Source organism: Tachyglossus aculeatus, chromosome 2, assembly GCF_015852505.1.
Source record: "Tachyglossus aculeatus isolate mTacAcu1 chromosome 2, mTacAcu1.pri, whole genome shotgun sequence".
In the NCBI taxonomy this organism is placed as follows: Eukaryota; Metazoa; Chordata; class Mammalia; order Monotremata; family Tachyglossidae; genus Tachyglossus; species Tachyglossus aculeatus.
The window spans coordinates 5,286,406-5,299,952 of NC_052067.1; the positions used below are offsets into that span (position 1 = coordinate 5,286,406).

General features: G+C 46.6%; 1 protein-coding gene across 1 annotated transcript in view; it reads right to left on the reverse strand.

Moving 5' to 3' along the window:
* Positions 1 to 1,093, reverse strand: part of THSD7A (thrombospondin type 1 domain containing 7A) — a 329,576-nt gene extending 328,483 nt beyond the window's left edge. Inside the window, exon 1 of the mRNA XM_038770315.1 lies at positions 808 to 1,093. Within this exon, the coding sequence (XP_038626243.1) occupies positions 808 to 1,039 (232 nt within the window). The 5' untranslated portion in view covers positions 1,040 to 1,093. The remainder of the gene's footprint in view (positions 1 to 807) is intronic.
* Between the last annotated feature and the right edge of the window lie 12,454 nt (positions 1,094 to 13,547).

The following is a 13,547-nucleotide window of genomic DNA, read 5'->3' on the forward strand; positions in this document are numbered from 1 at the left end:
TAGACAGACAGATTGACAGATAGATAGATAGATAGATAGATAGATAGACAGGCAGACAGATTGACAGATGGATAGATAGATAGATAGATAGATAGATAGATAGATAGATAGATAGATAGATAGATAGACAGACTCAGTGGAAAGAGCCCGGGCTTGGGAGTCAGAGATCGTGGGTTCTAATCCCAGCTCAGCCTCTTGTCTGCTGTGTGACCTTGGGCAAGTCACTTCACTTCTCTGTGCCTCAGTTCCCTCATCTGAAAAATGGGGATGAAGACTGTGAGCCCCACGTGGGACAACCTGATGACCTTGTATCTCCCCCAGCGCTTAGAGCAGGGCTTGGCCCATAGAAATTTCTGCGCTTAACAAAAACCACCGTGATTATTATTATTTATTGTTAGAGAGGTCATTAGCAGCCACGTGTCCCGGCCGTCCCGATTGGGAATTGGGGGAGGAGGAGGAGGGAGAGGGGGAGGTCAGCCCTTTAACTCCTTCGTCCCCCCCGGGTGCAAAGAGCATTGGCAGGGGGGGGGTCGGGGCGGTGCGGCACGCTGCGCTGTGCGCTCTGCAGAGGCCAGCGCTTGCTGGGGAGGTGGCGGCCCAGCCCTGAGCTCCGGGAGGCCCACTGGGAGGAGGGGGCTGGGGGGGGGGGGCTCAGCCATTCAATCGTATGGATTGAGCGCTTCCTGTGTGCAGAGCACTGTACTAAGCGCTTGGGAAGGGCAACAGAGAGAGACAATCCCGGCCCACCAGCGGGCTCCCAGTGTAGAAGACGGAGAGGGGGCTGGGAGGGGGCTCTGGACCACTTACCCGTCTTCCAGAGATACAGGGGCGGGGGCTGCCCATCACTGCCCAATGCCCAGAGGCTTAGCAGGAGGATAGTCAAGCAGGCTCTTAGCCGGGGGGCCCCCGGGACCCCCGCATCAACCTCTGGGACCCCCGGGTCAGCCGCCGGCTCCAGCCTCGTCCCGCTGCTACTGGTCCTACTGGTCCCACTGGTTCTGGTGGTGATGGAGGGGGTCCTCAGCCCCGGAGGCCCCATGGCCGGCCTTTCTCCTCCTCCTCCTCCTCCTCTTCCTCCTCCTTCTCCTCTTCCTCCGGCTGCCGGGGAACAATAGGCAGGCGGCCCGATGGGTGGACCGATGGAAGGAAGGACCGATGGGTGGGTCGATGGCTGGGTGGGTCGATGGCTGGGTGGGTGGGTGGCTGTTGCCAACGACGCCTCTGCCAACGCTGAACGCGGCTGCCAACACTGCTGCTGCTGCTCCTCACACTGATGCTCTGCTGCTCACACTGAAAGCTGCTGCTGCTGCTGCTTCTAAAACCCCTGCTGCTAACAATGCTGCTGCTGCTGCTCACACTGAGCTTTGCTGCTGTTGTTGCTCACACAGAGCTGCTGCTGACACTGCTGCTAACAACGCTGCTGCTGCTCAGGCTGAATGATGCTAACACTGAGCAGGGGTGCTGCTCACACTGATGCTCTGCTGCTCACACTGAAAGCTGCTGCTGCTGCTGCTGCTGCTGCTAACAACCCTGCTGCTAACAACGCTGCTGCTGCTGCTGCTCACACTGAGAGCTGCTGCTGCTGCTCAGGCTGAATGGTGCTAACACTGAGCGGGCCTACTGATGCTCTGCTGCACTGATGCGCTGCTGCTCACACTGAAAGCTGCTGGTGCTGCTGCTAAAAACCCTGCTGCTAACAACGCTGCTGCTGCTCACACTGAGCTTTGCTGCCGTTGTTGCTCACACTAAGAGCTGCTGCTGCTGACACTGCCACTAACAACGCTGCTGCTGCTCACACTGCTGCTGCTGCTCAGGCTGAATGGTGCTGACACTGAGCGGGGCTGCTGCTCACACTGATGCTCTGCTGCTCACACTGAAAGCTGCTGCTGCTGCTGCTGCTAAAAACCCTGCTGCTAACAACGCTGCTGCTTCTCACACTGACACTGCTGCTGCTCAAGCTGAGCTTTGCTGCTGCTGCTGCTGCTGCTGCTGCTGCTGACACTGCCACTAACAACGCTGCTGCTGCTCAGGCAGGAATAGTGCTAACACTGAGCGGGGCTGCTGCTCACACTGATGCTCTGCTGCTCACACTGAAAGCTGCTGCTGCTGCTGCTGCTAAAAACCCTGCTGCTAACAACGCTGCTGCTGCTCACACTGACGTTGCTGCTGCTCACACTGAGCTTTGCTGCTGTTGTTGCTCACACTGAGAGCTGCTGCTGCTCACAATGCTGCTGCTGCTCAGGCTGAATGGTGCTAACACTGAGCGGGGCTGCTGCTCACACTGACACTGCTGCTAACGCTGCGAGCTGCTGCTACTGCAAAAACTGATGCTGCTGCTAGCACTGATGCTGTTGCTCACACTGAGCAGGGCTGCAGCCGCCAACACTGCTGATGCAAACACTGATGCTGCTGCTAACACTGATGCTGCTGCTCACACTGAGCTTTGCTGCTGCTGTGAACACTGCTACTGCAAGTACTGATGCTGCTAACATTAATGCTACTCACACTGAGCTTTGCTGCCGGTGCTTCGAATACTGTTACTGCAAACACTGATGCTGCTACCATTAATGCTGCTCACACTGAGCTTTGCTGCTGGTGCTAACACTGAAAGCTGCTGCTTCGAATACTGTTACTGCAAACACTGAGGCTGCTAACATTGACGCTGCTGCTGCTCACACTGAGATTTGCTGCTGCTGCTGTGAACACTGCTACTGCAAACACTGATGCCGCTGCTCTGCTAACACTGCTGCTGCTAACATTGATGCTACTGCTGCTAACACTGCAGCTGCTAACATATTGCTGCTGCTGCTCACACTGCTACTGCAAACACTGCTGCTGCTGCTGCTGCTACCATTGAGGCTGCTGCTACCTTTGAGGCTGCTGCTAACACTGAGCCTTGCTGCTGCTGCTAATGCTGAGAGCTACTGCTCACACTGCTACTGAGAAGCAGCATGGCTCAGTGGCAAGAGCCCGGGCTTGGGGGTCAGAGGTCATGGGTTCAAATCCCGGCTCCGACAGTTGTCAGCTGTGTGACTTTGGGCAAGTCACTTCACTTCTCTGGGACTCAGTTCCCTCATCTGTAAAATGGGGATGAAGACTGTGAGCCCCCGATGGGACAACCTGATCACCTTGTAACCTCCCCAGCGCTTAGAACAGTGCATTGCACATAGTAAGGACTTAATAAATGCTATTATTATTATCATTACTGTAAACACTGATGCTGCTGTGAATACTGCTACTGCAAACACGCTGCTGCTAACATTGATGCTGCTGCTGCTCACACTGAGCTTTGCTACTGCAGCTGCTAACACTGCTGCAACTAAAACTAACTGCTCACACTGAGGTTTGCTGCTGCCGCTGCTAACACTGCTGCTGCTAACATTGATGCTGCTGCTCACACTGAAAGCTGCTGCTCACACTGCTATTGCTAACGCTGCTGCTGCTGCTGCTGCTCACACTGCTACTGCAAAGACTGATTGGGGCTGCTCACACTAAGCAGAGCTTCTGCTAACACTGAGAGCTAATACACTGGTGCTGCTGCTGCTTACACTGTAACATTGAAAGCTGCTGCAGCTGCTAACACTGAGAGGTGCTGCTGCTAACACTGACGCCGCTAACAATGCTGCTTCTGCTCACACTGAGCAAGGCTACTGGTCTTTCTGAACGTTTCTGCTGCTGGTCCTGCCGGCGGAGGTGGGCCAGGCGGGCTGGGGAGCTGGGAGCATCAGGAGTCATTCCCTGGGACAGGCTGGGGCCCTCACACACCTGGACCCAGAGGGAAAAGGCACAGAAAGTGGGGGGGGGGGGAAGGAGAGAAAAAAAAGGGGGGAAGGAGAGAGAGAGAAAGGCAGAGCAATGGGGAGGGGGAGGAAAAGGGGGCGATGAAGGAGAGGGAGGTATGGGGAAAGATGAGAAAGAAAATGGGAGAGAGGAGACAGGGAGAGAGCAAAAAGGAAAAGGCAGAGAGGGGAAAACAGAGGCCAGGAAAAGAATACAGCAGGAGAGAGAGAGAGAGAAAAGCAGAGCCATGGGGAGGGAGAGAGGAAGGAGAAGGTGGGGATGAAGGAGAGGGAGGTATGGGGAGAGAGGAAGAGATGAGAAAGAAAACGGGAGAGAGGAGACAGGGAGAGAGCAAAAGGAAAATGCAGAGAGGGAAAAAAAGAGGCCAGGAAAAGAATAAAACAGGAGAGAGAGAGAGAGAGAGAGAGAGAGAGAGAGAGAGAGAGAGAGAGAGAGAGAAAGGCAGAGCAATGGGGAGGAGAAAGGATAAGGTGGGGATGAAGGAGAGGGAGGTATGGGGAGAGAGGAAGAGATGAGAAAGAAAACGGGAGAGAGGAGACAGGGAGAGAGCAAAAGGAAAATGCAGAGAGGGGAAAAAAGAGGACAGGAAAAGAATACAGCAGGAGGGAGAGGGAGAGAGAGAGAGAGAGATAAGCAAGAGAGCAGAGAAAAAGAATGGGAAGGGGAAGTGAAAAAGGAAAATAATCCATGCAAGAGAGAAAGGAATGTATGTGTGAAAGAGAGAGGTGTCCAGCACCCTGCTTCCACTCTGTATCTAGCAGGCCTTTTTTTTCTTTTAACCAATGAAAGCCCTAATAAAAGACATCATCAAGCAGGCTTTAGAATAACAAATTCTGAGCAGCCAATCCATCATCATCCTCAACCTCGAACTAGAAATCAAAGGCTTAAGGGTGTTTGGGTGTTTTGCTCTCTTTAAAAAAAAACCAACAAAAAATGAACAAATAAAACCTTCAAATAATCCCTTATTCCCCTGTAAAAATGGACCTTCTGAAATTCTGAATAGCATCAAGGAGGAGTAGTCAGTTTTGAAACTGTGGTTATGACATATTGGCAATAAGCAAACATCCTGAAATGGTAAAAAGTAAAACAACTGGAAAGAAAATATGAAAAACAGTTTCCAGATTTGGGATCCAGGCAAATGCTTCCTGGGCGAATCTTCGCAGTCTGAGAAAACAGGATCAAGCCTCCAAAATTAAATTGGGGAAGCCACTAGACAGTGAACCCTGGACAGGATGTTCTTGCTAGTTAATCTAGGGGAAAATATGGAAACAAATTATATTTCCATTATGACAAAAAAAATCCCTGTCTCTACACATCAAAGCTACACCAAATGTGGAATCTCCCCATCTTTGGAGAATGGAGACTGATTTAGCTGGAGAATCTGAATTATCTGGATAATTCGTTGCTCTTGCCAAAGGAGATCCTGCCAATGAGTGATTTTTTTAAGGCTTTATTATTATTATTATTATTGGAGGAGGGAGGGGGGATATCATTTCATCTCTTGGAACATGGAGAGTCAATCAATCAATGGTATTGTATTAAGAGTTTATTGTGTCCCGAGCACTGTTCTAAGGGAAATGAGGAACGCTTGCTTTTTGACCTTTCTTTTCCTCTTCTCATACACCCTTCCCCAAGTCAGCAGTGACGCTAAAAGTTTGCAAGGCTATAAATACTCTTTTCCTTCAATAACAATCTTTCTTTTATATGTTGATCTTAGGGAACCTAAAGCTAGAGAGAGAGAGAGACAGAGGGAGAGTGCAGTCACTGTACTAAGTGCTTGGATCATCAATCGTATTTACTGAGCACTTACTGTGTGCAGAGCACTGTACTAAGCGCTTGGGAGATCTTAGGGAACCTAAAGCTAGAGAGAGACAGAGGGAGAGTGCAGTCACTGTACTAAGTGTTTGGGAGAGTATAAAAAATATATATAAGGGTCATATTCCCTGCTCACGAGTTTACAGTCTAGGGGTGAAAGACAGAGATAAAAATTTCTGTTATGAGCCATATACAGGAAAGAAGCTGCAGAAATGTGTTAATCCAGGAATGCTGCCCTCTCAACACAGAGCAGGCAGACCATGCAAAGTAGCAAAACCACCCTTTCCAAACACCGAGCTGTTCATGAACTTCACCTGAGAAGCCCTCCAAACCTGCCCAGACCCCTCCCTCTCTCCTCCATTAGATCCAAAGCAGCCTGGAGCCGATGATTCCCCTGTGCGGTCCATTTAACTATTCTGACATCACAGGAAATTAGCCATGTTGAAGGTTGCACATTCCTCTTTGTTTACTTTCCACTCTGTTAGGCCTCTAAGAGGGGAATTAAAGGCTCAGGGGCAGCCAACACTGTGTGTCTGTTATTAAGAGAGATAAACAAGTGTGGATTACTGGTTCTCCACTGGTGGAGATTATGCATTTCCAGCATATAGGCCACCGTCTAAAATGCCAAGGAAGCTGGTTCCCATTTCTGGGCTCCAGGAAAATCCGGATGCTGGTCCAGGTTGGACCCTCAGTTTGTTGCAATCACTGTAAATCCAGGGACTATATTGGGGGTGGAGGCAGGATGGGTTGGGGTGAGGGGAATTGGGATTGGGGAGCATCTGTTTGCACCATGATATTCTAGATCTGAGTGGGGATGTGTGAAGGGCTGGAGGGCCGGAGGACTGAGTTCAATCAATCGGTGACATTGATCTTAATCTCAGTTCTGCTGCTGAGCTGGGTGACCTCAGCCACGTAGCAGTAGCAGTAGTTAAGGAGAAGCAGCGTGGTTCAGTGGAAAGAGCCCGGGCTTGGGAGTCAGAGGTCATGGGTTCAAATCCCAGCTCCACCAATTGTCAGCTGTGTGACCTTGGGCAAGTCACTTAGCTTCTCTGGGCCTCAGTTACCTCATCTGTAAAATGTGGATTAAGACTGTGATCCCCCCGTGGGACAACCTGATCACCTTGTAACCTCCCCAGCACTTAGAACAGTGCTTTGCACATAGTAAGCGCTTAATAAATGCCATTATTATTATTAGTAGTAGCAGTAGTAGTAGTAGCAGCAGTAGTAGTAGCAAGTATCAGTAGTAATACTAATAATGATGGCATTTGTTAAGCGATTACTATGTGCAAAGCACTGGTAGAGAGGTGGTAGCAGTGGCTAGTAGCGGCAGTTGTAGTAGAATCCATCCCACAAAGCGCTCACATCTTGATTCTCATTTGACAGATGAGGAAACCGAGGCACAGAGAAGGGATTTGCCCGAGGTCATTCATTCAGTCATTCAATCGTATTTATTGAGAGCTTAACGTGTGCAGAGCAATGTATTAGGCGTTTGGGAGAGCACAATACAACAATAAACAAACACATTCCTTGCCCGCAGCGAGTTTACAATCTAGAGAAGTCACCCAGCAGACAAGTGGCAGAACCGGAATTAGAACCCAGGTCCTCTGAGTCCCAGGCCTGGACTCTTTCCACTAGGTCATTCCTTGTCTACATTATGAGGATAAAATAATTATCGATATGAAAGTGACTTAGGAAAAATAAAAGGAATAGGCAAATCCTCTTGAGTTGTTATTTAATTAGAGGGGAAACCACTGCAATTTGTGTGTGTGTGGTTTTGTTTTCTAAAGGCAGCACCTTTATGAAAGGAAAAGGGAAAAGGAGGCAGTGTTGCCAGATGGAAAGTGCCTGGGCATCAAAAGACTTTAGTTCTACTTGGACATGTCACTTAACACCTCTATACCTCAGTTTCCTCATCTGTAAAATGGGGATAAACTTACCCGTTTACCCTCTGAAATCAGCCAATCAACAGCATTTATAGAGCCAGAGTGGAACAAGGTAGGGACAGTCCCTATATGTTGCCAACTTGTACTTCCCAAGTGCTTAATACAGTGTTCTGCACACAGTAAGTGCTCAATAAATACGATTGAATGAATGAAGGGCTGTATTTGATCTGATTGTCATGATTGTCACTCCACTGTTTGGCACACTGCGAATGCTCATTCATTGAGTCATATTTATTGAGCGCTTACTTTGTTCAGAGCACTGTACTAAGCGCTTGGGAGAGTACAATACAACAATAAACACACACATTCCCCGTCCACAACGATCTTGCAGAATACAAACCGTAATAATTATTACTACTATCAATACGGTTGGTGTTTTGCAGAGAACAGGGCGGGAGGGGGTAATTCTCTAATACAGCTAATGTGCTGGATCCTAATATAGTATATAATCAGAACATTACCCTTGAGATAGAAAAACACTAACTCTACTCTTATTTCTTGACCATTAATAAGTAAAGGCAAGCACACTGACAGAGATAATGTATCCTGTAAGAAGGATTTTATTGAAAAAGGCAGCCATTCACAAATTCACATTTGCTTATCTGGAGAGCACTTATTGTGTCCAGGACACTGTCCTAAGAGCTTGAGAGAGTACAATAGAGTTAGTACCAACTAGCGGCATTTATGGAGCACTTACTGCAGACTGTAAGTTTGATGGGGGCAGAGAACACATCTACCAACTCTGTTCTACTGTACTCTTCCAAGCACTTAGTACAGTGCTCCGCACACAGAAGCACCCAATAAATTAATCCATTGATAGCGAGCTCCAAACTAAAGTTCTTGAGAGAACATGATCACTGCCCTCAAGGAGTTTATAATCGACTCCCCTTTCAGATTCAAATCCTACCCGTCTCTTCGATGTGTGAGCCAGAAATGTCAGAGAATCTGAAATACTTCGCTCGTCAAGGCGAGGTGAATACAGCTCACGTTCCCCAAAACAAATGTCTAACAGAGCTCAAAAAGACATCTCTGGACAGACATTCAGAAACTAAGTCGTCGAAACATTAGTCTTTGCCAAAGCTACATATCTGTTGGACAACAATGTCATTATCACACTTCACGACAAAACATATGCGTCTCAGTGGAGGAGGCGTGATAAATAATCAGAGGTGAGTTCATCTGTGGAAGGCACGGAGGCCACTCAGATGTACTCTATAAATAAGCCTGATAAATGATTGACAAGGGAGACTGAAATGGAGGCCCCTTTTGTTTTCTAGAAAGGGACATCAATAATATACAAATGGTTTATGATGTCATGTCAAAAGGGAGTCATGTGAAATTTCAGAAAGGGGAGATTAAATTGGCCAGCTGAACAGCATTCCCCCGAGTAATATCTTCCTTGTTTCTTAGGAAGAAGCATTCCCCTTTTAATGAGCCAGTGCTGAAAAATGGCCCATGTCTAGAGCCTCTCGCTTCAGAATAAGACACGATGAAATGCTCACGATCCGTAACTGTCTTCTTTGATGATCTAACGAGTTCTGCAAGTTCATTATTTTCATGTTCGCAAGAAAGCTATGGAGACGCAAGTCCGGACAAGGCCTGTCACTCTCTGTGTCCACATCTCTGTCCGGTCCTGTGCCTGACAGTAGAAAGCATCTTGTCTGCCCCCGTCAACCACAGAGATGAACATTTGCCACGCTTTCTTCTTCATAATAATAATAATAGTATTTGTTAAATGAGGGAATCGAAGCACAGAAAAGTGGAGTGACTTCACCAAGGTCACACAGCAGATAAGGAGCAGAGCCCAGTTTCGAACTCAGTCCTCTTTCAGGACCGGGCTCTCTGCTTCACCGATTTGTCAGGACACATAAAATGTCACTCTGGACCAGATCAATGATCCTTCAGGCCCTGTTTTCACATACCGGTGGAAAGTGCACTAGGGCTCATAAATAGGGAAAAAAGTGGGAATACTAGAGAAATGCGATAGAAGTGTATGGGCCACAGCATATCTGGGTAAGAAGTCTGATGCCACGTGTATATATGAATATGCAATTTAAATATGTATATATATATAATTCTGTATATAATGTATATTATGTATAATAATTCTTTATAATAGAAGTATAAATGTATAATTCTATATTGTATATGTATAAATATAATGTACATTTGCAAAATTATATTTATTTATATTAATGATGTATATATATAATTCTATTTATTTATATTGATGCTAGCGATGCCCATTTACTTGTATTGGTGCCTGTCTCCTGCCCTTTAGACTGTGAGCCCGTTGTGGGCAGGGATTTTCTCTATTTGTTGCTGAATTGTACTTTTCAAGCGCTTAGTAGAGTGCTCTGCACACAGTAAGCGCCCAATAAATACGATTGAATTGAATGAATGAAAGCGTACATCATCAATCCCTGACCCGTGAGTAATTGGGCTTGCTCTCTAAAACCAAACTTGCAATCTGTCTTCCCCAAAAGGATTGGCAAAGGAAACATCCATAAGCTGCTGTGGACAGTATAACCCTGCTATACTGAACTCTTAATATTCATTCATTCAATCGTATTTATTGAGCACTTACTGTGTGCACAGCACTGTACTAAGCACTTGGGAAGTACAAGTTGGCAACATATAGAGACGGTCCCTACCCAACAGCGGGCTCACAGTCTATCATTAACAATAATGATAATGGTATTTGCTAAGCACTTACTATGTGCCAAGCACTGTTCTAAGCACTGGAGTAGCTACAAGGTAATCAGGTTGTCCCTCATGGGGTTCACAGTTCTTAATCCCCATTTAACAGAAGACATAACTGAGGCACAGAGAAGTTAAGTGACTTACCCAAGGTCACACAGCAGACAAGTAGCAGAGTCGGGATTAGAACCCACGTCTTCTGATTCCCCAGTCCGTGCTCTTGCCACTAGGCCAACCTGTTTCAATACGTTCCAAATCTTCCAAATGTTTAGTTCAGTGCTTGACACACAGTAAGTACTCAGTCAGTACCATTCATTCATTCAATTGTATTTATTGAGCGCTTACTGTGCGCAGAGCACTGTACTAAGCTCTTGGGAAGAACAAGTTAGCAACATATAGAGACGGTCCTTACCCAACAGCAGGCTCACAGTCTAGAAGGGGAAGACAGACAACAAAACGAAACATGTGGACAGGTGTCGAGTCATCAGATTGGATTGATTGGAACTGCGTCGCAGAAAAATAATCATATACAAGAAGCGGATGGGAAGTTGGGGGTCACTAAGACATAAAGCCTCTTACACACAACTCTTATGCTCTCTATCTTCTATCAAAATATGAACTTGCATGCTCACAAGGTAACGGAATAATTTCCCAGTTCTGAAGCCCGGAATTGGCTTCTCCTGTTAAGGTCACTGACCCCGGCTTTAAATTTCGATCCAAGAAAGAGATGGATCTGCCCAAAGGAATTTGGTGTACATGACCTCTAGGTGTCACACTTGACCAATATTTAGGTCAGCCAGGGTTTTCCTGGATTTTCCACATTATTTAGCGGGAATAGAAGGAAATTTGCACCTTTTTCCATCCAAGTGTCCTCCCGCATCTCCAAACATTATTTTCATTTTTGACAAGCTGAGAACACAAACGTTGAAAAGTTTTAACTCATCAGACAAAAGGAAGACCTCTTGCCTCATGGGCGGTGGCTGTGTTATCACAAGAAACAAAGACTCCAATTCAATTTTTCCAAAAGCGAAAGTGTTGGGGCAAGACATAAATTTAGGTAGCCCTTTGCTTGAGGTTAATCTCTGCGCCTGCCCACAGAAATTAGGGGAAGGATTACCACACACCTTAGAAAACTTTTTTCCTGAGACTTGGGTGTGCTCGAGAAATTAAAATTCCTGTTAGCATTGTTTCAAATAATGGAAAAACCAGCATTCACATCTTTCCCAAATAATAATAATAATAATAATGGCATTTATTAAGCACTTACTATGTGCAAAGCACTGTTCTAAGCACTGGGGAGGTTACAAGATGATCAGGTTGTCCCATGGGGGGCTCACAGTCTTAATCCCCATTTTACAGATGAGGTAACTGAGGCACAGAGAAGTTAAGTGACTTGCCCAAAGTCACACAGCCGACAGTTGGCAGAGCCGGGATTTGAACCCGTGACCTCTGACTCAAAGGCCGGGCTCTTTCCACTGAGCCACGCTGCTCACCAAAGATGGTAAGCCTCACAAGGGCAAGGAGCACATCTTATAGAAGCCTTTTCCGATTAATTTCTAATTGCCTCATGTCAATCAATGGTACTTTCTGAGTGCTTACTGTGTGCAGAGCACTGCACTAAGCACTTGGGAGAGTACAATGCACTAGAGTTGATGGACAGGTTCCCTGCCCACAAGGAGCTTACGGTCTAGAGGGGGAATATTCTCCAACTCTCACTGGAGAGTTTCCAGTACTCTTACTATTCTCGACTACAGGAGGGAGAGTCAAGCAGAGGCCTACCCTTTCCAGTCCTAGCTTGGCCAGAGGCTAGCGAGGGGAAGGAAATCTACTACAGTTAAAACTCCCCTGTGCTGGGCAGCAGCAGCATGGGAGAGAGTCGAGAATGGAGACTCAAGTTTACTGCGTGGAAGGCAACAATGGTAAACCACTTCCAGATTTTGACCAAGATAGCTCTCCTTTCTCTCCACTGAAGCAGTTATCTGCTCTCTCCCTGTTGTACATCCATGCACCTATCAAATGTGAGCCCACTGTTGGGTAGGGACTGTCTCTATATGTTGCCAACTTGTACTTCCCAAGTGCTTAGTACAGTGCTCTGCACACAGTAAGTGCTCAATAAATACGATTGATGATGATGATGTACTCCATTACTACACTTTTTGAGGGCAGGGATTGATCGTGTCTATTAATTATCATCATCATCATCAATCGTATTTATTGAGCGCTTACTATGTGCAGAGCACTGTACTAAGCTCTTGGGAAGTACAAATTGGCAACACACAGAGACAGTCCCTACCCAACAGTGGGCTCACAGTCTAAAAGGGGGAGACAGAGAACAAAACCAAACATACCAACAAAATAAAATAAATAGGATAGATCTATCGTTCTCTTCCAAGTACTTAGTACAGTGTTCCAAACACAGAAGACACCCAATCGATCAATCGTATTTACTGAGCACTTACCAGAAGCAGAGGGTTAGGGAGAGTACAACAGAACAAGGGTTGGTAGACCCATTCCCTGCCCATGATAAGCTTACAGTCTAGAGGGGGAGACAGATATTAATAGAAATTACAGGTACGGACATAACACAGAAGACACCCAGTCGATCGATCAATTGTATTTACTGAGCACTTACCAGAAGCAGAGGGTTAGGGAGAGTACAACAGAACAAGGGTTGGTAGACCCATTCCCTGCCCACGATAAGCTTACAGTCTAGAGGGGGAGACAGATATTAATAGAAATTACAGGTACGGACATAACACAGAAGACACCCAGTCGATCAATCAATTGTATTTACTGAGCACTTACCAGAAGCAGAGGGTTAGGAAGAGTACAACAGAACAAGGGTTGGTAGACCGATTCCCTGCCCTCGATAAGCTTACAGTCTAGAGGGGGAGACAGATATTAATAGAAATTACAGGTACAGACATAAGTGCTGTGAGGCTGAGCGTAGGGTGAATAAAGGGTGTAAATCCAACTACCAGGGTGGCACAGAAGGGAGTGGGAGAAGAGGAAATTTGGGTTTAGTCGGGGAAGGCCTCTTGGAGGAGACGTGATTTTAATACTAATAGATATGATTGATTTCTTTTATATTTTCCCCACTCAGCAGAGACACTCACACAGAGCAAATATCCCATAACTAGAGAGGAGGAGGGGGGGAAGAAGAGAAGCATGGAGGAAAGGAAGAAGGGGAAAAGGAGGGAGGGGAGAGACATTTCTCAAAACTATGACTTCAGCCCTTGTGTGTCAATAATAATAATAATAATAATAATAATAATGATGATGATGGCA